The sequence below is a fragment of the Ceratotherium simum genome, chromosome 33 (assembly GCF_057802395.1).
Source record: "Ceratotherium simum simum isolate JZ-2026a chromosome 33, ASM5780239v1, whole genome shotgun sequence".
Classification (NCBI taxonomy): Eukaryota; Metazoa; Chordata; class Mammalia; order Perissodactyla; family Rhinocerotidae; genus Ceratotherium; species Ceratotherium simum.
In genome coordinates, this window is record NC_141932.1 from 25363624 (window position 1) to 25391516 (window position 27893).

Sequence of the window (27893 nt, forward strand, 5' to 3'; positions counted from 1 at the left end):
ATGTATGACAAGGGCTTTGTAGCTAGTGTTTTTGGGGACAATGCCTTAGTCACCTCTTGTCGTCCCCCCCCATGTGGCCCCCAAGGCCCCACCCCGTCCCAGGACCTGTGGCAGCGCAAGTGCTTTAGGAGCATCTCTTCGGCGCCTCACCCAAGCCCCTGAGGGCAGGTGCTGGAAAAAGGAGTCCTCACGTCTCTTAGTGACTGCCTGAGGTGGTCACAGCTGAGGCTCACCCACCCACTGGCTTAGCCTCAGGCCTGCCTCCAGGGCCTGCGTACACCGGCCAGGCGCGAGCACCAGCCCGCAACCAACCCCGACTACTAGCAGTAGGCGCCTTTCGCCCCCAGGCAGCTGGGGCCTCCTGAAGCCAGTGCTCAGGCACACGGGCCGGGGACGGGCTGGGGGTCGTGGGGTGACGCGAGGTCCTGGGGGGCATCTGCACGAGACGCACAGTGTTCTGCAGGGTCGGGCGCAGCGCTTCTGCCCAAGGCTGACCTTGCCCAGCCGAGCGCCTGCAACTGTGGCGGCGCTGGGAAGTAAGATGGGGGAGGATGTGGGAAACGTCTATCAACTGCTCATAGTTCTCCGGCAGGGACTGGGGGAGAATCCGGATCTTTCCAGAGGCCCGACGGCCCGAGTGCACAGCGGGGCCCGGGCTCTCCCCGCGGCGCCACCGCTCGCCGCTCGACGACCCGGGGCCGGCTCCCAGCCCCCCGCGCCGGCGTCCCGGCCCGGCCTGCGCGCCCCTGAGCTCGGGCGACGCGGACACCGCGGCTCCGCCGCCGCCACTCCCCCACATTCCAGAGGCCGCAGCGCCGTCTCCTTCCTCGCATTCCTACCCCCACAAAGGAGTCCCTCCCCCCCAGCGCGGCCGCGGGGAGGAGGGGGCGCGGCCCGGCGCCGCCGAGCGCACATTCCTCCGCCGCGCGCGCCACCGAGCGGAGCGCCGCGGCCCCCGGACGGCGCGTGGCCGGCGGAGCGACCCCGGCCCGGCGCCGGCCCTGCCCCGCCCCGCGCCCAGGGGTCCCGGGGCGGGCTCCGGGCTTCGGGCGGACGATGCGGCGGCGCGGCCGGCGCGGCGGCGGGAAGCGGAGGCGGAGGTGACGCGCTCGGGCCGGCGGGCCGGGCCATGCAGCGCTCCCGGGCGGCCGCGGACGAGGCGGCCCTGCTCCTGGCCGGGCTGGCCCTGCGGGAGCTGGAGCCGGGCGGCGCCTCTCCGGGCCGGGGCGGCGGGGGCCGCGGGCCGGGCCGGGCGACGAGGCGGCGCAGGCGCAGGGCCGCAGGGCGAAGGGCGGCGGCGGCCCCGAGGCCGGGGCGGACGGCGCGGGCCGCGGGGAGCGAGGCCTGCGGCGCGCGGCGGCCCCGAGCTCAGCGCGCAGCCCGCGGGCAGCCCGCGGGCCAGCCTGGCGGGCTCGGACGGCGGCGGCGGCAGCGCGCGCTCCAGCGGCATCAGCCTGGGCTACGACCAGCGCCACGGCAGCCCGCGCTCCGGCCGCTCGGACCCGCGCCCCGGCCCCGGGCCGCCGTCGGCGGGCAGCGCCCGCTCCAGCGTGTCCAGTCTGGGCTCCCGCGGCTCGGCCGGCGCCTACGCCGACCTGCTCCCGCCCGGCGCCTGCCCCGCGCCGGCCCGCTCCCCGGAGCCTGCGGGGCCGGCCCCCTTCCCTCTGCCTTCGCTGCAGCTGCCCCCGGGCCGGGAGGGCGGCCCGAGCGCGGCGGAGCGGCGGCTGGAGGCGCTGACCCGGGAGCTGGAGCGGGCGCTGGAGGCGCGCACGGCGCGCGACTACTTCGGTGAGTGAGCCCGGCCCGTCCGGGTAGGCGGCCGGAGGAGTCCAGGCGAGCGTGGGGTGGCCGGAGGCTCGGCGTGGGACGAGGGGCCGGGATGAGAAAAGCCTGTCCCTTCCCCCGTGGGGCTGGGGAGGCGGCGACGTCTGCTTCGCGGAGGGCGTGAGTGCGAACCGCCGGGTCTGGGGTTTGTTAGAATAGCGGCTCCGCTTCTAGGTGTCCCGGCCGAAGAAGGTGTTCTCGCAAAGTGAGTTGATGTACTCTTGCTAACTTCGTGACAGAATAAGCCATCCGCTGGTAGTTTTTTCTTGGTACTTGCCACTTTGTTCATCCTAATCGATGCTTCGTGATCAGCTGATTAGCCGAAGCTGTGTAGGGACCCCTGCCGTCCTGGGGTTCCTTCTCCCCCCGGCAGTGTGGGGTGTGGACAGCAGCAGAGAGGTGCAGTGGTCCAGGTTCCCCCAGACCCCGCTCCTGACCTGAGGCTTTGGTGATGGTAGCGGCTGGAGGTAGAGTGTGTGGGGGAGAGGAAGCCCACCCTGAGGGGAAGAGGACCGAGCGGGTCACACGGGGCGGTCCTCGCTCTGGGCTGTGCTGCGTATATGGGATGTTTCCAAAAGGAATTCTGCTTCACAGCGTTTGCAAAGCCCACCGTTCTCTGACAGCCTCCATTTCCCAGTCCGACCCTGGTTCCCTGATCCCTAGGCCTTTGGACAGTTCCTAGGACTCTCAGGCTTGAGATTCTGAGAGAGGGCCTGGGGAGTGGGCTTCTCTCCCTCGCTTACTGATAAGCAGGAAGGCTGAGCACCTGGCTTTGGAGAGGAGTGGTGGTTATGGTGCCTGGGACTGAGGCTGTCCTGGGGTTTGTGTCTTTCACACATTCATTCCAGCTAGCAGCTCAGGACCGCCCTGAACTGGATCTTGAGAGAGAAGGAGGCTGTATGTGACAGGCCAGATGGGGGCATTCCAGGCAGAGGGAAGAATGTGGGCAGAAGGAGGCTAGTAAGGATGTGGAATGTTCCAGTATGCTCCCAGGAGTGCAGCCCAGGAGGGTCAGGTGGGCAAGGGAGTTTTTGGGCCATAGGGTCAGCCTGCTTTTGGGAGGGAGCACACTGAAGGGTTTCAGGCTCATCTGGGGGCATCAGGGTGAGAATGTGTGGTTTGGTAGGTCTTGTGGCTGCTGTCACATGGCCTGGGAGCAGGGAGATGAGTTAGGAAGCTGTTGCCTCTCTTGCCAGGCAGGTGCCAGGAGCAAAAGCTGGGGCTGTCTTCTGAAGAGAATGACTTTCCAGTGCTTTGTCCAGGGGAGACTGCCATTCTCCCGTCCCCACACACTGCAGGGCCTGGGCAGGGGTGTGTTCTGTGGGCCTCCCTGGCTACTCATGTGTCTTTGTGTGAAGCGGAGGTGGCTAGACCCAGGCAGGCAGTGGGAGAGGTGGAGGACTGATGGTACAAGACCGTAGGGGCTGGTGGTTCCTGCTTTCTAAAGGGAGCCGTGGCTCAGCTCCAGCCCGCTGAAGCCACGTGGGAGTAGGAGGTGAGGGATGGTAGATGTTTGTGTTTTTTTTTTTTTTTTTTTTGAGGAGGATCAGCCCTGAGGTAACATCGGTGCTAATCCTCCTCTTTTTACTGAGGAAGACTGGCTCTGAGTTAACATCTATTGCCAATCCTCCTCCTTTTTTTCCCCCAAAGCCCCAGTAGATAGTTGCACGTCATAGCTGCACATCCTTCTAGTTGCTGTATGTGGGGCGCGGCCTCAGCATGGCCGGAGAAGCGGTGCGTTGGTGCGCGCCCCGGGATCTGAACCCGGGCCGCCAGTAGCGGAGCGCACGCACTTAACTGCTAAGCCACGGGGCCGGCCAGATTTTTGGTTTTTCAAGAGAAGCCAAATCTGTGTAACATTTTCCTGATTTTTTAAAATATGGGGAAATATTTGCTTGAACTGCTGATATGTTACTGCTGCTATTTGACCTTTTGGAGCTATAAAAGTGGCCATTTCCTATAATTCAAGCTGAATAATACAGAATTTTACAGAAGGAAGTCTGCATGCGCTCAGTGGTCTCTGATAAACCTCCTCTTTAGGGTGTGTCTTCCCCTCGGTGCCATCCCTTCTTCTCCTTGGCCCTGAGGCCAGCTGTCCTCCTGGTGCCTCTCTGCCCTTCACTGACATCTTTGGAACTTTCTCCGTCTCTCCTCACCAGCTTCCGCTGCCATTAGCCGGCCAACAGCCTCAGGCTTCCGGAACCTCTGGAACTTTGGTGACCTCTCTGCCTTCTCTTCAGCCACCCACTCCCAGGGCCACACCCTGTTTTTGCTTCTCTTCAGCAGCCTTCAGTCCCAACTGCAGCCTGCGTCTCAGCGTCTCTGATTCCTCTCGTCCCCGTCTGCCCTGTGGAACCCTGCCCCCGACTCAGTGCTGCGGCTCCCTTTCCCCTGCTGTACCTGGCGGCAGATTGCTGGTCTGCAATCTCACTGGTCTTCTGGGTGCCACCTGTCACTCTAAGCCTTGCTCAGTTACCTCTTTTATTCCCTCAACAACCTGCTCTCCTCCGGCCCCTGCCCTCGCTTTCTTCTTTGCCGAGAAAATTGAGGTCATCAGGTGCAGTCTGACCCCTTGGCTTCCTGTTCCTCACCCGCAGGCTCTCAAGTGTGTGTCCAGATCTTAGGATAAGGGTCCTTCCATCTCCAACCTCCACCTCCTCCCGTCTTCAGCTTTCCTCTTTCCCCTGGCCCTTTTCCTTTGGTTATAAATACATACAAGGGTCTTTCATTAAAAAAAATATACGAACCCAAATCTAAACGGCCACAAGGTCTCGTCAGCCCTTTCATCTCATCTTCTCGTCCCGGTGTTTGGTTGGCATCGTCTTTGCTTATCCGCCTCCGATCTCCCCTCAGCCATCTGCTGTCTCCTCTCACTGAACTGACCCAGCTCTTGCTCAGGACCCTGTCGACTCCCCAGCTCCAGCCCCAGCCCCAGCGGGTGTCTGCCTGGCCTTGTTGGTCTGGACGCCACTGCTACGTCCCACAGGTGGAGTCAGCTCTCCTCGAAACCTTCTACTCCCTGAATTTTGGACGTACCTCATATTCCTGGTTCTCCTTCTTCAGTGTATTTTTAATAAAGTGATGCAACCACTTATTTAGAAAAAGATCAAACAGAACCAAAAAACCAAGAATACGAGATCATAGCCTCCCCTCTTGTTCATCCTCCTGTCCTGCTTTCCACAGGCAGCTGACTTCTCTTCTCTTCTCCGTATACCTAATAACTTGGTCAGAGAAGTGACAAGGTCAGGTTTTCAAAGTTGATGGATAAGAGTGGAGGTGTGAGAGTGGATCATTTTCACTTTAGAAAGATAAGTCTGGCTGCAATTTTGGGGATGATAATTGGGGCGCCAGGCTGGGATGCCATGAGGAGACTGTTGAAGCAGCCATTGGAATGAGAATTGATGACGTTCTGAGTCAGGCTAGTGGGAGTGAGAGGAGGGAGTGAAGTCATGATTAGGGAACAGAGGAGCCGGGATTCGGAGTTGGAGGTGAGGGAGAGAGGGTAGACCGGGATGCTCCCTAAAACCTGGCTACGCAAAAGTGCGGTTGCCTGAGCAGGAACCCACGGGCGAGAGCAGTTTTGTGGGGAACCTGGAGCTCTCTTCTGGGCCTGGAGTGGTCTGGCGTGTGGGGAGGTGGGGCAGTGACTCAGGAGAGAGGTCCAGACTGGGCAGAACGCCAGGAGCCTTCCGCAGGGGAGACCAGTTAGGAGTGTGTGGGACTGCCCAGGGAGACCTGCAGACGTGGTGTGTTTGGCTTCTGCGTCTTCAAAACATTTAAGTTAGTAATTATTTTTAGCATGACAAGATTTCACATACAAATCTAGATGTTTAGCTTTTCTTGAAAAATTAGAATCTTTAGCAGTGCTGGGCCCGCATCCCCAGCCGGTAGCCGTTGCCAGAGCCGAGGTGTGGCTGCAGCCTCTGGTGGCCGTGCCCCTCTTCTCTGTTTGCCTGGGTCCCCACCAGCTGCTTCTACATTCCTGCTTGGTTTTGAGGGCGTCGGAACTGGCCCTCCCTCCCCTGGGGAGTTGGTGGCGTGGGAGGCCCAGGACAGAGCAGGGGAGAGAGAAGAACCAGAAAGCCAGATGCAGGTCGTATCCTGGAAACCCAAGAGGAGGAGAGGTCCCTCTCGAGCAAGATCAGAACAGGAAGTCCGTAGATCTGCACAGTTAGGAGATGACTGAGCGTGGACCAAGCTTTCTTTCTTGACTGAGGGGAGGGGGGAAATGGGGTGGCTGATGGGGAGAGAGAGATTTTTTAAGACGGGCTAGCCTGGTGGTGCAAGTGGTTAAGTGCGTGCGATCTGCTGCGGCAGTCCAGGGTCTGCAGGTTCGGATCCCGGGCACGCACCAACGCACCGCTTGTTAAGCTGTGCTGTGGCGGCGTCCCATATAAAGTAGAGGAAGATGGGCATGGATGTTAGCCCAGGGCCAGTCTTTTTTTTTTCCCCCCCGCCCCAGTAGATCGTTGTATGTCATAGCTGCACATCCTTCTAGTTGCTGCATGTGGGACGCAGCCTCAGCATGGCCGGAGATGCGGCATGTCGGTGCGCGCCTGGGATCCGAACCCGGGCCACCAGCAGCGGAGCACGCGCACTCAACCACTAAGCCACGGGGCCGGCCCCAACGGGGCCAGTCTTCCTCAGCAAAAAAGAGGAGCATTGGCATCGGATGTTAGCTCAGGGCTGGTCTTCCTCATAAAAAAAACAAAGAAAACAAAAAAAAACAAAAGAATTATTGGGGCCGGCCTGGTGGCGCAAGCGGTTAAGTGCGCCCGCTCCGCTGTGGTGGCCCGGGGTTCGCCGGTTCGGATCCTGGGCGCGCACCGACGCACTGCTTTGCGAGCCATGCTGTGGCGGCGTCCCATATAAAGTGGAGGAAGATGGGCACGGATGTTAGCCCAGGGCCAGTCTTCCTCAGCAAAAAAAGAAAACAAAAGAGGAGGATTGGCAGATGTTAGCACAGGGCTGATCTCCTCACAAAAAAAAAAAAAAAAGACGAAAGCAGCTCCACCATGGTTATATGTTAAGGAGAGAGATCTGGTAGGAAGTGCGAGGGTGAGGGCATCATGTCCTGGAGCAGCTGGCAGGTTTAGGGTCTAGAGGGCAGGTGGAGCCCATCTTCATGCCCTAGGGCGGGGGCCGTGGGGGCCCACCGCTAACTCTGTGAAGGGGACTTCTGATGTCTGGGCTGGCTGCCTCTGGTCTGGGTCTCCAGGAGGGCTGGCCAGGGAGCCCAAGGGCTTTGCCCTGGTGTTGCTGGTCACCCTTCTTCTTTCCACTGCTTTCCCGCCTGCTGAGCACCCCACTGTGCTGCCAGGGGTGGTCCCCGATTCCGTCCAGTTAACCCAGATACCTGCATGGAAACTTCCCTCCCTTATTTCCTTTCAACTTTTGCTCAAACATCACCTCGTAACCGGGGCCCTCTCTAACCACCCTGCTTAAGAATCAGACATATTCTTATCAGCCTTATTGTCCTCCGTAGCTCTCGCTTCCACCTGAGATGTTATTTACCTGTTGTTGTCTGTCTCCCTCCACTGGAATACAGACTGGAATACAGCCTCCTTGGTGGGTGGGGACACTTGAGTGGTTCATCACGGAACTTCCAGCCCCTAAATTGTGCGGGGTGTGTGGCAGGCTTCAGTGTTGATTTGCTGACTGACAAGAGTATAAATTAACCTCATGGTGCAGAGGAGGAAAGTGGCTGGGGAGGGTCAGTGACTCTCCCCCCGGGGGTGCCTGTGTGGTCTTCACTCTTTTTGGTTCATAGACAGTGGAAAGCCTTTTCCCTCAGTCCAAGAGCAGGTCCCAGGTGAAGGGGCTCAGAATGACTTTCTAGGTAAAACATGTCATCGTGGTTTTGATGGCGAGGATGGCTTCAGCTCTGCCTCTCTGCCAGGTGCCCTGCTAAACTCTTTGAATCCTCACAACAGCAGCGACAAACCCTAGGTTTGTCAACAATAAACCCTTCTTGTCCCCAGGTTGGCCATTAGTAACCGAGTGATGGAGGCCTGGGGAAGTTCACTTGCCCAGGGTCAGGGGGGTGGGCGGCATTAGGACAGGGAGTGGGGTGCGCGTCCATCCAGCTCCACGGTCACGGCGCTGACCGCTGCTCTCTCTGCCTCTCCTCCCACAGGCATTTGCATCAAGTGTGGGCTTGGCATCTACGGAGCAAGGCAGGCGTGCCAGGCAATGGGGAGCCTGTATCACACCGACTGCTTCACCTGCGACTCCTGTGGTAGGTGACCCTCCCCCGTCCCCCTTGCACCAGGGACCCCCTCGCACCTAAGTTCCAGGCATTGGTCCATCTGGACCACTCAGCTCTGGCCCAGGCTCGAGTGTGGAGGAGGCTGAGTTGTGGCCCCTTTCCCTTTTGGCCTGGCTTGTTTGAGGGGCCCAGGCCCCTGGGGAGATCTCCTGGGCCCTGGGGAGGGAGGCAGGGGCCAGGGAGGAGACTTTCCCTGGCCATGGGGACAGGCTGCCCTCTGGCTCTCTGCCTTGGAGCCTCCGTCCTGTGCAGGGCACTGATGTCTCCCGGCTGTCTGGACGGGTCACGTGGAGCAAGTGCCTTCTATCTGCCTGGACATGGGGCTAATATTTCTTTTCCCTGCAATTTTATTTTTTGTCTCAGTTTTACACACAGTTTATTTTATTTTTTTATGTTTATTTTTATTTTTTTGAGGAATATCAGCCCTGAGCTGACATCTGGGCTAATCCTCCTCTTTTTTTGCTGAGGAAGACCGGCTCTGAGCTAACATCTATTGCCAATCCTCTTCCTTTTTTTTTTCTCCCCAAAGCCCCAGTAGATAGTTGTATGTCATAGCTGCACATCCTTCTAGTTGCTGTATGTGGGACGCGGCCTCAGCATGGCCGGAGAAGCAGTGCGTCGGTGCGCGCCCGGGATCCGAACCCGGGCTGCCAGCAGCAGAGTGTGCGCACTTAACCGCCAAGCCACGGGGCTGGCCCCTACACACAGTTTAAACTATAACTGTTATAATTTAACCTAGACAAAGTTATAAAAAGGAAAAAGCAACTGTTATCCAGCCAACCTAATAAATCTGCACTGTTGATTTTCCTACTGTTCTTTCAGACTTTGCCTCTAAGCAGCCATCTTTTATTTATTTATTTATTTATTTGTTTGTTTATTTATTTATTTAAGTTTTGTGAGGAAGATCAGCCCTCAGCTAACATCCATGCCAATCCTCCTCTTTTTTTTTGCTGAGGAAGACTGGCCCTGGGATAATATGCGTGCCCATCTTCCTCCACTTTATATGGGATGTCGCCACAGCATGGCTCGACAAGCGGTGCCTCAGTGCGTGCCCGGGGTCCCAACCTGGGCCGTCAGCAGCGGAGCGCGAGCACTTAACTGCTGCACCATGGGGCCCGCCCCAATCTTTTATTTATTTACACTAAACATTTTAATATTTTGTTTTATAAAGGTATAATACATGCACAATGTTAAGTCAAACAGTTTTGAGAAGCTATTTTTGCAATAGCAAAAACCACTTATTTTTCCACCCCGGTCCCATTCCCTAGAGGCAGCCACCTTTGTGTTTCTCAGCCGTTTCTTCTAGTAGGCATCTGCCTGTCACTAAAAAGCATATGCTGCTGTTTCTTGATATATCAGTTTTAGACAAGATTTGCCTAGTTTTGCTGTGATCAGCCCGGAATAGATTCTTGTACTGCCTATTTTCCCTTCCCTCCTTCCATCTTCTCAGTGTAGTCAGATCGTAAGTTGTGGTTAAGTCAATAAACCAGGTTTATATTGCTGTGACTGTGTAAATATTACTGCAGAGCCAAGAATTACACTGTGATGACATCGCCCTTTTTCTGTAGTCTTTTACTTTTCCTGGAGTTTTTTTAATCTTTTTTTTCCTTGTATTGTCTTGCTTTATCATATCTTCAGTTTGTTTTCCTCCCAAATGCTCCATTATATGAGGCATTCTATTGAGTTCCCACTGGAGCCCCTCACCTCTCGTCAGTCTGAGCTGGTTGCTCTCTAGACCCCTGTGGAGTGTTCATGCTGTGCCTTCCCATGTGTACTCCTTGGATTTCCTGGAAGCTTTTAGCTGCAGATAACAGAGAAGTTGCTGGAGAAGCTTAAACTCTAAGAATATTTCTTGGCTAGTGAAGTGGGAGCCCAGTGCTAGGGCTGGCTTCAGGCTAGGATTGATCTGGTGGCTCAGGCCCCGTGAATAGCTTGGCTGGGTTTCCCTTGGGTTTGGCTTTATCCTTGTGGCCACTTCTCTCATGGTGGTGAAATGTCTGAGGCAGCTTGAGACTTCCACTGGCCTACCATTGGCCTGGAGGAAGAAGGGGCATCTCTTCTGGTCACATTTTTGGAGTAGGGAAACTTCTTTTCCAGAAAATACCTAGCAGATATTGTATGTCAATGACCAGATCATCTCACATCCATTCCTGAACCAATCCCAGTGGCTGGGGAGGGGGCTATGACTTGCCTGAGTCTCTGAACCAATATTGTAGTAAGAGAAGAGGAATTATCTTGATACTAATCAAGCACACCCCTGGATAATGGGGGATTCCGGTTTCCCTTAAACACACTGTCTGAGGTAAGGTTGGATACTGAATACGACTTGGAGAAAAAGGGAGGAATCAATGCTGTGAAGCAACCAAAAATGTCTCCAACGTTTTGCTGTGGTTATCTAAGAAAGGGCATGTGGGAAGTAAATTTTCTGAGTTCTGATCTATCTAAAATGCCTTTATTCTACCTTCACACTTAATTTGTAGTTTGGGAATAGATTTCCAAATTGGAAAAAATTTTCACTCAGTATTTTGAAGTCATAGTTTTCTCTTCCAGCCCCCACGGTTGCTGCTAAATTCTGATGCCATTCTGGTTCTCATTTTGGGAGCCCTCAGGAAGAGGGCTGTCGTGTTGCTCGAATCCTGGCCATAATGGCCGTGTACTGCACAGCTCCGGGGACACTGTTTACGTGAATACGACGGGAGTGGTGCTCCTGAAGTTGAGCAATGGGCAGCCTGGCTTAGGACATTTTGTTTATGTTTGCTGTAGGCTTTTTGCCATCCGTTGTGCTGGGCACACACAGAGCCCTATTAGGCTGGAGACTTGTCCCTCAGTTCTGGGAATTTTTCTCGTACTATTTATTTTATTTGTTCCCTTCTTTTATCCTCTGGAACTGAATTCAGCAGTATATAATCAAGATAATATACTATGACAGGGTTGAGTTTGTCTGAATAATACTAGTGTGGATTCACATTGGGAAATTCATTAATGTAATTCACCTCATTAACAAATTAAAAGAGAAAAACTATACAATCATTTCAATAGGTGTAGGAAAAGCAGTCAATAAAATTCAGCATTCATTCATGATGGAAATTCGTAGCAAGCTAAGAATAAAAGGGAACTTCTTAAACCAGGTGAAAGTTGGTTACTAAAAATCTATGCAAATATCGTACTCAGTGATGAAATATGAGAAAAATGGACCTTTAAATGAGGAAAAGACAATGATGCCTGTAATCGTGTCTTCTGTTCAGCATTGTGCTGGGGATCTTAGTCATTGCAGTAAGAGAAGAAAAATAGATATACTATATTCATGGATGGGTATATTCAAAAGAGTAGTGTAGTTTTTTCCAAATTGATCTATAATGCATTGCAATTCCAATTAAGCAGGTTTTCATGAATTTGACAAGCTCATTCTAAAATTTAAGTGGAAAGAGCAAAAGGCTAAGAGTAGTCAAGATGATCTTGAAGAAGAGCAAGTTGGGAGAACTTCCACTGTGAGGTATCAATACATATTGTATAGTTACATTAATTAGTTTCATGTAGTATTGGTGCAAGGATAGATAAATATACCGGTGATACAGAATGGAGAGTCCAGAAACAGACCTATGTCTATGTGAGAACTTGATAGAGATGGCATTGCAAGTGGTTCTGGAAAAATCGGTTATCCATATAAGAAAATGAAATCAAATCCAGGTAGATCAAAGACTTAACTGTGTAAAGAAAACATGACCATTTTAGGAGTACATATGGAAGCATATCTTTACCAATCTTCTGGTAAGAAAGATTTTTTCCCACATAAAAAGCGCCAAACATAAAAGAAGGGATTGACAAATTTGGCTACATTAGAACTAAATAACTCTGTTCACTAAAAGACACCATAAAGCATGTCATAAAACAAGTCATATACTGCCACACACATAACTTCCAGGGATTATTTTCCAGAATATTTATAATACTTTCACATATTAATTAGAAAAAAGTACAGATAATTTGAAGTGTTCTTTTGTAGTTTGATTTCTATGTGTGCAGGTGTGGGTTTTCTTTTATTTGTCCTGCTTTGGATTCGTTTTGACTTCTGAACCTGAAGATTCAGGTCTTTTATCAATTTGGGAATAATTTCAGCTATTTTATTTTGAAAAATTGCTTCTCTCCCATTCTCTTGATTATTTACTTCTAAAAAGAATTCAAATTAGAAATATTAGGCTTTCTCATCCTCTTTTGTTTGTCTCTTAACCTCTCCTTCATATTATCCATTTCTCCATCTCCCTTTGTTGCATCTTGTTTAATTTCTTCAGCTCTGTCTTCCAGAAGCTGGACTTCGGATCATTAATTTTTCTCTTCAGCTGTGTTAATCTCCCATTGAACTCTTTCATTGAGTTTTTCATTTCTGCAATTGAATTTTTTTTATTTCTAGAAGTTCTTTATGGTTCTTTTTTCAAATCTGCCTCAACATTTTTCTTTTTTTTTGTGAGGAAGATCAGCCCTGAGCTAACATCCATGCTAATCCTCCTGTGTTTGCTGAGGAAGACCGGCCCTGAGCTAACATCTCTTGCCAATCCTCCTCCTTTTTTTTTTTTTTTTCCCTTTTTCTCCCCAAAGCCCCAGTAGATAGTTGTATGTCATAGTTGCACATCTTTCTAGTTGCTGTATGTGGGACACCGCCTCAGCATGGCCTGACAAGCTGTGTGTCTTTGGGCGCCCGGGATCCGAACTCGGGCCACCAGTAGTGGAACGCGAGCACTTAACTGCTAAGCCACGGGGCCAGCCCCTGCCTCAACATTTTTGATAGTCTCTTGCTTTTTATCAAGATTTAAATTATATACAGAGTCTAAAATAACGTAATCTTAGGTGTATTACAGCTTGATACATTTTTACATATCCACATGGCCACGTACTTAATCACCACCCAGAACAGGGTGTAGAACATTTCCATCGCCCCGGAAGATTCCTTTACGCCCCTTCCCAGTCATCTCTACATGGACTTTTGAGCTGTTCCCATAATTTGGTGATTGTAAATAAAACTGTTGTGAACATTTTCGTACATGTCTGTTGATGGTCATTTATACTTATTTCTCTAGCAGTGGCGTTGCTGAGTCATAGAGTAGCATTTGTGCAACTTTAGTATATACTGCTAAATGGTTACCAGAGTAACCAATTGTAATCCCATTGGCAATGTATGAGAATTTGTTTCTCCTCATTCCCGCCAACACTTAGCATTGTCAGTCTCTTAGCCATTCTGGTGGGGGTGGAGTGGTAACTTAATGTGATTTAATTTAAATTTCCCTTATGAGTGGTGATGACTTGTACACCTTTTTGTGTGTTTCTTGGCCATTTGAATGCCTTTGTAAAGTGCCTGTTGAAGTCTTTTGCCCATTTTTAAATGGGGTTGTTTGACTTTTTCTTATAGATTGTAAGAGTTCTTTTTTTTTTTTTAAAGATTTTATTTATTTATTTTTTCCCCCCAAAGCCCCAGTAGATAGTTGTATGTCATAGCTGCACATCCTTCTACTTGCTGCATGTGGGACTCGGCCTCAGGATGGACGGAGAAGTGGTGCCTCGGTGCGTGCCCGGGATCCGAACCCGGGCCACCAGCATCGCAGCACGTGCACTTAACTCCCAAGCCATGGGGCCGGCCCTGAAAAGAAATTCTTAATAAAGTTTATCTTTTTTTGTTTGTTTACAGTTATTGCTTTTAATGTCCTGTCCAAGAATTCTTTGTAGTCTCACATTTTGGACATCTTTTTATTTTGTAAGCATATTAAACATACCTGTTCTGTATTTGGTATCTAATAATCCCAATTTCTGATGACTTTTGAAGTCCTACTTACCTTGTTTTTGTTTCTCCTCACTCTTGATACCTTGTTTCCTTGATTGTGGAATTCTGTGGGAATTCGTTGAGGTCAGTGTTGAAGGTGTATTTCCCCAGGGAATGTTTGTAAACTTTTTAATAAGTTTTAGACTTGAAAGAGGGCAAATATGTATTTTCTTTTATGAGTATTCTTAGGTACTCATGGACTTCTTACTTATGCGGTGTGTTGCAACTCAGTCATTATTCTTTGTGCTGCATAGATTGTCTCACATTTGGCCAGAGGAGGTCCCTTCCAGTCGGCTCCTGTGCGCTTTTGACGCCCCGTCACTCTTTGAGAGCTTCCTCACTCTGACGTGAGATGTTCTCGTTTCATCTTTGTTTTTATTTTTAATTGAGGACAACTTACGTATAGTACAGCAAACGGATCTTAAGTATATAGTTAAAAGATTTTGGATAAATGTAGACATTTATATAGCTCATACCTCTAACTCATCTTTCTCAAAGATATAGAAAGTTTTAAACACCCTAGAAACTTCTGTCCTGCCCTTTTTCAGTTGATCCCTGTATGTTCCCTCATCACACTTGCCCAGCCAGTGTTCTGATTTCTACCATAATAGATTAGTTTTGTCTGTTCTAGAACATCATATAAATGCAGTCATATAGTATTACTGTTTTGTGGCTGATTTTTTTTTGCTAAGCGTGTCTTTTTTTTTTTTTTTAATCCATGTTGTTGCATGTATTGGTAGCTCACTTTTTTTTATTGCTGGGTGGGATTCTGTTGTATGAATATGCCACAATTTGTTTATCCATTTAACTCTTGGTAGATACTAGATTGTGCTGTGAACATTCTTGTACAGGTCATTTGTGGACAAATATTTTCATTTCTCTTGGGTAAATTCTAAGGAGTGGAATTTCTAGGTCATAGGCTAAGTGTATGTTTAACTTCGTAAGAGACTGCCAAACTGTTTTCCAAAAGGGTTGTACCATTTTTATACTCCCACTAGAAGTGTAAGAGAGTGGAATTATTCTACATATTTGCCGACAATTAGTATTTTACTCTTTTTAATTTTAGCCATTCTAGCGGGTGTGAAGTGGTGTCACGTTGTGGTTTTAATTTGCATTTGCCTGATGACTAATGAGGTTGAGCATCTTTTTGTCTGCTTCTTGGCCATTTAATATCTTCTTTTGTGAAGTCCGTTCAAGTCTTTTGCCCAGTTTTAATTGGGAGTTATTTGCCTTTTATTATTTAGTTGGAGGAATATATATATGTATTTTGAGTACAAATTCTGAGTATACATCTGAGTACAGATGTATGTTTTGTGAATATTTTCTCCTAGTGTGATTTTTAAAAATATTTTTAATGATATCTTTTTTTATTTTTATTTTATTTATTTATTTTTCCCCCAAAGCCCTGGTAGATAGTTGTATGTCATAGTTGCACATCCTTCTAACTGCTGTATGTGGGACGTGGCCTCAGCATGGCCAGAGAAGCGGTGCGTCGGTGTGCACCTGGGATCCGAACCCACGCTACCAGCAGCGGAGCGCGCACACTTAACCGCTAAGCCACGGGGCCGGCCCAAATGATATCTTTTTTTGATAAATTTTAAATTTTTATGAAATCCAATTTGTCAGATTTTTTTGTTTTATGGTTATTGTTTTTATGACTTAAAAAATTTTTATCCCCCATTAAGTCATGAAGATAGTCTCCTGTGTTTTTTTCTAGAAGCTTTAGGTTTCTCATTTTTACGTTCAGCTTGATAACCCATTTCATATTAATTTTTTGTGTACAGTATGAAGTAAGGAATTGAGTTTCATTTTTTTCCATTTGGCTATCAAGTTGTTCCAGCACATGGGCTGAAAAGACTCTGCTTTTCCACTTGTGCATTTGTTGAAATATTTAGGGGTCTATTTTGGACTCTATTCTGTTCCACTGATCTTGTTGTCTCTCCTTACCCCAATATTGCACTGTCTGGATTACTGTAAGTCTTAAAATAGATAGTGTAAGTCTTCTGGCTTTGCTGATCTTTTTCAAGATTATTTTGGCTATTCTAGGTTCTTTGTATTTTTATATAAATTTTAAAATTGGCACATCAGTTTCCATACACACACAAAAAAGAGTGTTGGGATCTTGATTGGGTAGCATTGAATGTATAGATCAGATCTAGTTTGATGAGAACTGATATCAGAACATTTGAAGCCATGAAGATGGTTGTCACGAACTGTGCGAGGTCTGAGATTTTTCCCTACTTGCAAGCTGACAAGTCAGCCAGCCACCGTTTTCACAGATGCTTCCTGAAGACATGATCCTCCTGGGGCAGATACTCATAGCGCTGCAAACAGCATGAGCTTCATGTTTGCATCTGGCCTGCATGCCATCCTGAGTACCACGGGGGTGACAGGGAGTGGTCTAAGTGGATGCTGCACGCGCAGTGCGTGTATGTCAGGGCTGAGGAGCCCTGGGCTTAGGGAACCGCAATATTTTATAATGAGTTGCCAGCAAAGCTATCTGACCCCTCTCCTGGAGAAACACATTATCTTTATTGTACTGGATGGCAGACAAACCTGCCGTCTGCTTCAGAGACAGGTGCTCTCTCTGTCTTCTAAGCAGTTTGCTCCACAAACGTCCTTGGAAAGATAATCCAGAACGAAAGCTGCCAGCCCTCTGTTTGTAAGATGTGCAGAAATGAGAGAGAGCCGATGGAGAACTGTCTTCCAGCAATGGTCTCTATATAGGTCTTTTAAAATTTCTCTCGGTGAAGTTTGATTTTGCAGAGTAAGATCAGATGCATCTTTCATTAAATTTATCCCTGAGTATTTTATGGGTTTTTTGGATGCTATTATAAATGCAATTTAAAAAATTCTAAGTTCATTTTCCAATCATTTGTTGCTAGAATATAAAAATATATTTGGCTTTCATATGCTGATCACCTATCTTACAACCTTGCTAAACTCACTTATTAGTTCTAGTAGTTTTTTTGCAGATTACTTATGATTTTCTGCGTAACACAATAATGTCATCTGTGTTTAAAGATAGTTTTACTTCTTCCTTTGCAATCGTTTATTTTTTTCACCTGTCTTATTGCACTGTTTGGGACTTCTAGTACAATGTTGAATCCTAAGGGGAAAAGCATTGACTATTTCGCCATTATGCTGATGTTAGCTGCGGGGTTTGCATAGATGCCCTTCATGACATCTTGAGTGGAGGAGGTTCCCTCTTGTTACTAGTTAGGCGTTGTCATCTTTCTCCTGATCCTAATGGGAACACCTCTCACGGCTGCTGCCAGGTCTGCTGGGGCTGTTGTTTTGACAAGGACGCCTCTTTTTAAGTTTTTGTTCAATTTATTTAATCTAAAAAAACCCAAACAGTTCACCTACCTATTTCTCCCACACCCCAGCCCCCGCCTCTTGCAACCACCAGTCTGTTCTCTGTATCTATGAGCTTTTTTTTTTTTAGATTCCACATATAAGAGAGATCATATGGTATTTGTCTTTCTCCGACTGACTTATTTCACTTAGTATAATGCCTTTGAGGTCCATCCATGTTGTCACAAATGGCAAGATTTCATTCTTTTTTATGGCTGAATAATATATTATTGTATATATACACCACAGTCTCTTTATCCGTTCATCCATCGATGGACACTTAGGTTGTTTCTGTATCGTGGCTATTGTAAATAATGCCGCAGTGAACATGGAGGTGCAGATGTTTTTTCGAATTAGTCTTTTGATTTCTTCGGATAAATACCCAGAAGTGGAATCACTGGATCATATGGTAGTTCTGTTTTTAATTTTTTGAGGACCCTCCATACTATTTTCATAGTGGCTGCACCAGTTTACATTCCCACCAGTGGTGCACAAGGGTTCCCCTTTCTCCACATCCTCTCCGACACTCGTTATTTCTTGTCTTTTTGATAATAGCCATTCTGATGGATGTGAGGTGATATCTCATGGTGGTTTTGATTTGCATTTTGCTGATGATTAGTGATGTTGAACATCTTTTCATGTATCTTTTGGCTATCTGTATGTCTTCCTGGGAAAAATGTCTATTCAGATCTTCTGCCCATTTTTTAATCAGATTGTTTGTTTTTTTGCTCTTGATTTGTATGAGTTCCTTATATATTGTGGATATGAACCCCTTGTCACATATATGGCTTGCAATTATTTCCTCCCATCCCGTAGGTTGCCTTTTCATTTTGTTGATGGTTTCCTTTGCTGTCCAGAAGCTTTTTAGTTTCATGTAGTCTTTTTTTTTTTTTTTTTTTTAAAGATTTTATTTTATTTTATTTTTTCCCCCCAAAGCCCCAGTGGATAGTTGTATGTCGTAGCTGCACATCCTTCTAGTTGCTGCATGCGGGACTCGGCCTCAGGATGAACGGAGAAGTGGTGCCTCGATGCGCACCCGGGATCCGAACCCGGGCCACCAGCATCGCAGCGCGCGCACTTAACCACCAAGCCACAGGGCCGGCCCTCATGTAGTCTTAACTTGTTTATTTTTGCTTTTGTGGCTTTTGCTTTTGGTGTCAGATTCAAAAAAAATCATTGCCAAGACCAATGTCATGAAGCTTTTCTCCTGTGTTTTCTTCTAGGAGTTTTATGGTTTCAGGTCTTGCATTGAAGTCTTTAATCCATTTTGAGTTAATTTTTGTGTGTGGTGTATGATAGGGGTCCAGTTTCATTCTTTTGCATGTGGCTATCCAGTTTTCCCAGCACCATTTATTAAAGAGACTATCCTTTCCCCATTGTATATTCTTGGCTCCTTTGTCATAAAGTAATTGGCCATATATATGTGGGTTTGTTTGTGGGCTTTCTGTTCTATTCCATTGATCTATGTGTCTGTTTTTATGTTAATACCATACTGTTTTCATTACTATAGCTGTATAATATAGTTTGAAATCAGGGAACATGATACCTACAGCTTTGTTCTTTCCTAAGATTACTTTGGCTGTTTGGGATCTTTTGTGGTTTCATAGAAATTTTAGGATTGTGTGTTCTATTTCTGTGAACAATACCATTGGAATTTTTTTATTGATGTTTTAATAGTTTCTAACATTATGAAATTTTGGGTTGTACATTTTTGTTTTTCCATCACCATATATATGTCTCCCTTCACCCCTTGTGCCCACCCCCTACCCCCATTGCCCCTGGTAACCACAGTACAGTTTTCTCTGTCCATGTATTGGTTTGTATTCCACATGTGAGTGAGATCACACAGTGTTTGTCTTTCTCTTTCTGGCTTATTTCACTTAACCTAATACCCTCCAGGCCCATCCATGTTGTTGCAAATGGGACAATTTTGTGTTTTTTTTATGGCTGAGTAGTATTCCGTTGTATGTATATACCACATCTTCTTGATCCAGTCATCAGGTGAGGGACACTTAGGTTGCTTCCACTTCTTGGCTATAGTGAATAATGCTGCAATGAACATAGGGGTGCATAAGCCTCTTTGGATTGTTGATTTCAGGTTTGTTGGAACCATTGGAATTTTGATAGGGATTGCACTGAATCTGTATATTGCTTTGGGCAGTATAGACATTTTAACAATATTAATTCTTCCAGTCCGTGAGCAGGGAATATCTTTCCATTTCTTTGTGTCTTCTTCAATTTCTTCCATCAGTGTTTTATAGTTTTCAGGGTATGGGTCTTTCATCTCCTTGGTTAAGTTTATTCTTAGGTATTTTATTCTTTTTGATGCAGTTGTAAATGGGATTGTTTTCTTAATTTCTCTGATAGTTTGTTATTAGTGTAAAAAATGCAACAGATTTTGTATCCTGCAACTTAACTGAATTTCTTTATTAGTTCTACCAATCTTTTGATGGAGTCTTTAGGATTTTCTATATATAATATCATGTCATCTGCAAGTAGTCACAGTTTTACTTCTTCCTTTCCAATTTGGATGCCTTTTATTTCTTTTTCTTGCCTAATTGCTGTGGCTAGGACTTCGAAAACTATTTTAAATGAACGTGGCGAGAGTGGGCATCCTTGTCTTGTTCTTGATCTTAGAGGAAAAGCTTTCAGGCTTTCACTGTTGAATATAGTGTTAGCTGTGGGCTTGTCATAGATGGCCTTTATTATGTTGAGGTACATTCCCCCTATACTGACTTTGTTGGGAGTTTTTATCATAAATGGATGTTGAATTTTTTCAAATGCTTTTTCTGCATCTGTTGAGATGATCATATGATTTTCATCCTTCATTTTGTTAATGTGGTCCATCACAGTGACTGATTTGCGGATGTTGAACCATCCCTGCATCCCTGGAATAAGGGACGCCTCTTTCATATTGGGCTCCTTCACCTGGTGAGAGTTGTACTTCTAATCTTCATGGATTAAGAAATTTCATTCTGAAAAGTCTGCTCTGGATTCAACTGAACTTAAAGCAAATGTGTTTTTTTTAAATTAATCCAAACATCAATTTACATGTGAAAAACAGTACTTCGTATATTTGCTTTGATAACCTTTTACAACAGTTCTGTCGACAGTATATTTTGTTTAGTTTTTAAAAAAATATTAATGTCTGAAAATAACAACATTAAAGGGAGATTTTAAAATCCATCTGTAATCCACTTCTCATCTGTTGGAGGAGGGTGCTGAGAAGTGGCAGCAGGGCCCCCATCCCTGGTTTCCAGTGGCCCAGGGAGCCCCTTCTTGACCCTTGTCCTTGCAGGGAGACGACTTCGAGGGAAGGCGTTCTACAATGTGGGTGAGAAAGTGTACTGCCAGGAGGACTTCCTGGTGAGTCAAAGCTGTGCCCTGGCTGATGCCATGGGTGGGAACAGGGGCGGGCACCCTCCTTCTAATTCACGTGGACACCTGAGGCCAGGAGGCAGGTGCTGGCTGGGCAGTGAGTGCCCCTTTGTCACGTAACATCCTGGATCCTGTGTCCCCTCCCAGTACTCCGGGTTCCAGCAAACGGCTGACAAGTGTAGCGTGTGTGGACACCTCATCATGGAGATGGTGAGAACCTCCTCAGGCTCTGGGAGCCCCTCTGACACAGGCGGAGTCTGATGGCCCCCCGCCCTTTCACCTGTTGCAGACCCCCTGGGGGCTCAGAGTCAGAGCCCCTTCTGGGGGCTGTGCTGAGCCTTCCAGCTGCAGTGACCCCTCAGTCCCTCCCACCCCCAGATCTTGCAGGCTCTCGGGAAGTCCTACCACCCAGGCTGCTTCCGGTGCTCCGTGTGCAATGAGTGCCTGGACGGGGTGCCCTTCACTGTGGATGTGGAGAACAACATCTACTGTGTCAGAGACTATCACACGTGAGTAGCGGGCGCCGTGGAGCAGGTGTGACACCTGCTGTTTCTTCTGCCTCCCTGGAAGCATTTTCCTGGCCTGCCTTGTGCTCTCAGAGGTTGGGGCAGACACAGATCTCTGCCTTGGGTCTCTGTCTCAGGTGCTTCAGCTACCAGCCATGTCTTTGCTCTCCTCTCCCCTGCTTTGCCTGTGTGTTCACCTTCTCCTAATGGTGGGGACTCTCCTGGCTGCCCCTCCCAGCATCTATCCCTCTGCTCTCAGGGCCCGGTCGGGCCCCTTCTGCCTGGGATGGGGGCTTGGAGTCTCTGCAATGTCTTTTTCCTGCCTGTGTTGTACCCATGTGGGCAGCCAATCCATACTCCCTTGCTGTGGCTCCAGGCACAGCCCTCAGAGCTCTGGTCCTGTGCCGCTGCCTTGCATGGGGTTGGTGCCGGCATAGGTCCCTGGTACTCAGTGTGGAGCCAGGCTTTGCAGGGGTCTCAGCTAAGGGTGGCCCAGACCTGAACATTAAGAGGCCAGGAGCTCTCAGGAAGCGTGAGGGAGGGGGCAGGGCAGAACCTGAAGCCATCCTGGAGGAGGTGACGGGGTGGAGGTGAATTGGGGAGCCAGAGAAAAGGCTAGTGTCAACGTGTGCACACAAGGAAAGGGGCCTGATGCTCGGGCCACGTCATGAGGCTACTGTGGGTGGACCTGTCCTTGTACCCTTGGCCTCTGGTCACTCAGCTGGTCACCTCTGGTTTCCTTTATTCCTCCAGGGTTTTTGCACCAAAATGTGCCTCCTGTGCCCGTCCTATCCTCCCTGCACAGGTAGGAACCACTCACCTGGAGATGCTCAGGTGCTCGGCCCTGCCCGGGTCGGCCCCAGGTCTTGGGCCCCAGTGGGAGGAGTGAGCAGGTGCTCCTGCCCCCTGTCCCTGAGGGCCAAGGGGTATGTGTTGTGCCCAGGCTCACGGGGTGCAGGTGCCCTGCATGAGTTAGCGGAAAATGTGGCCCCCGCTGCCTGGCTGCCCCACACCGCCCTAAGCTCCGTTGCCTGTTGGTGTCAGGACTGCTCCCTGGGTGTGTTAGCCCTGCAGGCTGGGGTGGCTGGGGAGCAGTTGCAGAAAGGATGCGGGCCTTGCGGGAGACATCCTGGGGTGGTGCAGGTCCCTCGGGTACTGGCTTTCCCACACATGCTGGTTCTGTCCCAGGCTGGTGGGTAAGCAGGACTCGCAGGGTCTTCCTGACTCCAAAGAACCAAAAAGAATGTGTACACACTCTGACACCCACGGGGAGGCTCTGGTGGACACGTGTGTGTGCTGTCGGCTGCGGCCATGGGAGGGTGACTGACACATGCACATCCATCTGTGTGCACCTGCCAGTGCCTGTGCTGGCCCCATGGAAGTGCACGGGCGTGAGTGCACATCCGCCAGAGAGCATGTTGTGTGGGTGTGTCCCCCGCGCACAGTTCATCTCAAACCCCAGCTTGCTTATTGTGTGCGAACTCCATGTCTTCCTCCAGGGGTGTGAGACGACTATCCGTGTGGTGTCCATGGACAGAGACTACCACGTGGAGTGTTATCACTGTGAGGTGAGCCCGGGCCCTCCTGGAGGCTGGTGCGTGGGGCAGCCCTCTCCCCACAGGTCTTTCATGGTTCTACCCCATTCTACCTCTCCTCTCCAGTGAGCCCTCTCCCTTCTACCCCAGATATATTTTCTCTCAACCCCTGTTTCTCATTCAGTCAAATACACACCGAGAATTTACAGTGCGTGGGGTGCTGGGGATGTACAGAGAATAAAGACAGTCCCTCCTGTCATGGGAGAGACAGATACTCAGGTAGTATCTACACAGGGTCATCATTGCTGTCAAGGGGAGTTGTCAGAGCACATAGGAGGCCTTGGAAAGTCAGGGAAGGTGTTCTGGAGGAGGTGACGCCCAAGCTAAGATTTGAAAGATGAATAAGAGTCAGCCACGGAGGCAGTGAGAAGGGCATTTCCAGGCAGTGGAAGCAGAATGTGCTTAGGTGCGGAGGTGAGTGTGTTGTTTTATGTCACTGGAGAGGTTGGCAGGAGCTAGGGACAGAAGGCCCCTTGTGCTACAGAGTGTGGACTGATCCTGAGGGCAGTGGAGAATGATCAGAAAGGGACGACGCGATGGCATTTGGATTTTATTTTATTTATTTTATTTTTTATAATTTTATTTATTTATTTATTTTCCCCCAAAGCCTCAGTAGATAGTTGTATGTCATAGCTGCACATCCTTCTAGTTGCTGTATGTGGGACGCGGCCTCAGCATGGCCGGAGAAGCGGTGCGTCAGTGCGCGCCTGGGATCCGAACCCAGGCCGCCAGCAGTGGAGCGTGCACACTTAACCACTAAGCCACAGGGCCGGCCCTGCATTTGGATTTTAGAAAGGGCACTCGCTGCCATGTGCCATGCAGAGAGTGAGTGGAGGAGGAGGGCATGGGGCTGGGCTTCCCTGAGTAGGCTGGTGGAGTGAAGGCTGTGGTCCTGGGTTTGGGGAGGTACATGAGTTGAGTGAGGGTTAGGCAGTACAAGGGACTGGATTTGGTGAGGGATTGGACGTGGGAGTTTGGGGGTTGGGAGGTGTCCATTGGGACCCAGGAGAGAATGGGGTGAGAAGAGGAGGGGACGAGATGCTCTCATTTTCTATAGCTGGAGACCCCTGAATGGAGATGTCCAGGCGGCAGCTGGACGTCCTGGAGTTCAGACTCTGGCTACAGGGACAGGAATTTGGGAGTGATTGGCATCTGTAGCTGTCTCCTTGCTGACACTCTGCCATGCAGTTTCTAGTCGCCTTGGCCTCTCTGAGTTCTCAATTCAAGGAGACCAGTGGGCCCTCTTTGGGCAGCCTGGAAAATCTCTCTAGGTAGTAACTTGGGGCGACGTTAGGGCTCACCTCATTAGTTTCCCGTCTCTCAGAGGTCACCGACCTGTCCTGCCTGTTGTTCAGAGAACCATTGTTTCATGTATTTTTGCCTGTTTTTTTATTGTTAAAGGTGGGACAGGAAATTCAGTCCTTGTACCATGATGGCTGGAAGCAGGAGTCCCACTGTGGGTGTGTAGATGGCTGTGGAAGCTGGGGGAATAAATGAGGTCTTCCAGGGAGAGCTGTAGGGGAGGGAGCAGGGCTTAGGATAGCCCAAGGAGCACCAGCATTTAGGGGATGTATGGGAGGTCACACAGGGAGGCCAAGAATGAGGGAACAGGAAAGTAGGAGAAACCAAGAAGAGCATGTTGGTGTCAGAGCCCCAGGGAAGAGCAGGAGGGAGTGTCAATAAGAAATCTCCGGGCCGGCCCCGTGGCTTAGCGGTTAAGTGCACGCGCTCCGCTACTGGCAGCCCGGGTTCGGATCCCGGGCGCGCACCGACGCACTGCTTGTCTGTCCACGTCCCACATACAGCAACTAGAAGGATGTGCAACTATGACATGCAACTATCTACTGGGGCTTTGGGGAAAGGAAAGAAAAGGATTGGCAATAGATGTTAGCTCAGAGCTGGTCTTCCTCAGCAAAAAGAGGAGGATTAGCATGGATGTTAGCTCAGGGCTGATCTTCCTCACACAAAAAAAGAAATCTCCAATAGGAATCAAGGTCCGTTTGGAACCAGCGTGCCTTGGTGGGGGCAAGTGGCCCAGTGGGAACAGGAGTCCTGCTGGGGGACCAGGGAGGGAGGAGCAGGAGCAGGCATGGCCTGCAGAGGGGCCGTGGTTCCCCTCTGACAGTAACAGGGCATTCTGCTCTGCTGTCCTGGGGACCGTGGTGTCCCCTTGGGATCGCTAAGCACAGTCGTTAGGGAAAGGTTGCTGCTGAGAGGCCAGCAGGTCAAGCTGCGGGTGGTTCACAGCTGGAGCCCCCTGGGGAGACCCTTGGACGGGAACTAGGGTCTCCAGGCCCCCTCACTCCTCCTCTCTCTGGTGTGTGGTGGTTAGTGCAGGGCCCAGTCTGAGGCTGTGGCAGCACAGGGAGGACACCTGGGACTGAGCGACTTGGGACGTGAGGCTCCGTTGCAGCAGCCCAGCTCTGTCACTGTGTGGGGCGGGACAGGTCTTGATCTCAGGGCCTTTGGGTAACAAGTGTCAAAGCTTCAAGGCCAGAATCCAGCCCTGGATGCAGGGAGAGTGTGACCAAAGGGGCCTCCTTGGGGTAGGGGGCAAAAGGAAGGAAAAATTTCTTCAGCTGGTCTCGCCCGGTGCCCCACTGTCTCTGGCAGCACCCTCCATGGCTGCCTTTCACTTCCTGTAAGTTACTCACAGAGGTCAAATATGAATCACGTAACTTGTTAGAGAAGATTACCCTATAAAAGATCCCGCAATGGTAAATGGTAAGATAAGGGGCATAAAGTAAAACTCTGTGTTTACTTGATGTTTCTAATTCTTCTCTTCCATTATCTGTTAAGACCACTGGGGTCAGGCATTTGACCCCTCTCCCCCTCAGGTCCCCAGTGACCCCGATGGGGCGGGATCCGGGAGACACTCGCATTTGTCGCTGACCTAATCTCTCAGGAACTTTGCGAATGCCGACCACTCCCCCCAGTCCTCCTGCTTCGAGCTCTTCACTGTGCCCTTAGGACCATCCATCTTTGGTTTTCCTCACTTTTATTTTCCCCTCAAATCTTTTTTTTTTTTTTTTTGTGAGGAAGATCAGCCCTGAGCTAACATCCATGCCAATCCTCCTCTTTTTGCTGAGGAAGACTGGCCCTGGGCTAACATCTATTGCCAATCCTCCTCCTTTTTTTCCCTCTTTTCTCCCCAAAGCCCCAATGGATAGATGTATGTCATAGTTGCACATCCCTCTAGTTGCTGTATTTGGGACGCTGCCTCAGCATGGCCGACAGGCGGTGCGTAGGTGCACATCTGGATCCGAACCCGGGCTGCCAGTAGTGGGGCACGTGCACTTAACTGCTAAGCCTCAGGGCCAGCCCCCCCTGAAATCTTGACTCAGGTCCTCTTCTTTCTGCCTCTTCATGTTGGAGCCTCCACGGCTCAGCTGTTTGTCTTCTTCTCTTTTCTGGTTATCTGCACGCCCTGGGAGACGTAGTCTGTTGTATCGTTGGTAAAAACCATCACATTTTTATGCCGCTGCCCCCATTTACCGCCTAGTCCTCTCTCCCCGACTCCAGGCTCGTGTCCAACTACCTCTCTCACTGTCTGCTCTGGATGTCTGAGAGGCGTCTCCAGTCCAGTGCGTCCAGCACTGGGCACCTCATCCCCCCGCCAAGGAGTAAAAGCCAGAGTCCTCTGGAAGTTGTACAGAGCCCTGCAGATCTGCCCCCATTACTCTGGTGTGCCCTAATAGGCTCCCCCTTGCTGACTCGGGCGTTGGGCTGTGTTCTTCCCTAGGACTGCGGGCTGCAGCTGAGCGGGGAGGATGGACGCCGCTGCTACCCCCTGGAGGGCCACCTGCTCTGCCGACGCTGCCACCTGCGGCGCCTCCGGCCGGGCCCCCTTCCCTCACCTGCCGTGCATGTCACTGAGCTCTGAGCAGGGCCAGGAGCCCGACACTGGTGTGTGTGTGTGTGCGCGCGCACGCGTGTGTGCGCGCGCGTGCCGGATGGGTGGCCCAGGTCAGTGTCGGAGCTTCGTGTCAGGGTGGGCGCGGCTGCCGCCCTTCCACCCCAGCCCCACCCGACTTGCCACCCAGCTGCTGTCCGAGGGGCCGGCCCCGAGGCGAAGCTACTTCTATTTATTCACCGTCTGTGCCTCCTCAAGCCGCTTCCCTCTTTCCTGGCTCTGCCTGCCTCCCACCCCACCCCATCACTGGCCTCTGTTGCGGGACCCCTTGTGCCCCCCCGGCCTCAGGGGCAGGCTCCCACACTCCCACACCGGCTGTGGGTTATGGGGCTGAAGACGGCCGATACCACGTGCGGGGGCGCGGGGTACACAGCCGCCTTCCTCCCACTGGCCTCAGGGCGGTAGCCAGTTTCCCTGTTCAGAGGGGGCCTGGGACCCCTCCCAGAGCTCCCCGGGCCAGGGTGCGGTCTGGCAAGGGCTTGGTGGAGGGCACCGGTGCAGTGTACGGGCTGGTGGATGGGAAGGTGCCTTGTATGGGTGGGGTCATGGGAGGGGGTGAGGAATGACACCCTGGGGAGGGGGCCCTGCAAAGGAGCCCAGCCTTTGGCCTTTGTGGTCACTGTGGGGTTTGGCCACTGGAATTCTGATGGGTGTTTTCAGCCATGATCCCGCCCCGTGTCCCCATCCCTGGCTTCTGGCTTGGGGACTGGCCCCCTCCTACCCCCGATCCTTCAGCTTCCGGGGAAGAAGCTTCTCCCGCAGAATTCCAGCACCCGTCTTGGTCAGGAGAGACTGTGAGGGGCACGGCCCCCCCGGCAAGGGAGGCACCTGTGGCGGGAAAGTGCTGTGTATCGGGCTCCACGACAAAAGCATATGATTTGACTTAAATTAAGTTTTTCCTTCAAGAGTGTTTTTCGTTTTCTTTAAAAGAATATAGTTTTCTTCTAAGAACTTGGCCCACAGTTGTTATTTCTTAGGAAAATGACAAGAAACTCACAGATGTCCAATTTGTGTATCATATAGCTAGTTTTCAGGTGGTAAACATTGTAGTTTAACTATTTTTGTATAAATTCCTCTAAAATCTGAAAATATGTGTCTGCCTTTCAGAGTGTAGAGTAGTGTGGGGTTTTGTTTGTGTCAGTGTCTTCAGAGTGGTGACCTAATGAAATGTGGTTTGCCGACACGTAGATGAAGTTTTTTCTCTGACAGACACGTCAGCATGGGGAAACATGGACTTATTGAC

The 27893-nt window shown here is 50.0% G+C and overlaps 1 protein-coding gene across 1 annotated transcript; it reads left to right on the forward strand.

The window, feature by feature from the left end:
- Positions 1-999: 999 nt before the first annotated feature.
- On the forward strand, positions 1000-27608 carry WTIP (WT1 interacting protein). The gene is given in 10 exon segments (XM_014794732.2): positions 1000-1226; positions 1229-1360; positions 1363-1788; positions 7961-8062; positions 20557-20624; positions 20784-20846; positions 21015-21145; positions 21896-21947; positions 22642-22710; positions 26480-27608. Coding segments are annotated over 10 exon segments (1281 nt in total). The 5' UTR covers positions 1000-1129; the 3' UTR covers positions 26621-27608.
- Positions 27609-27893: the final 285 nt, after the last annotated feature.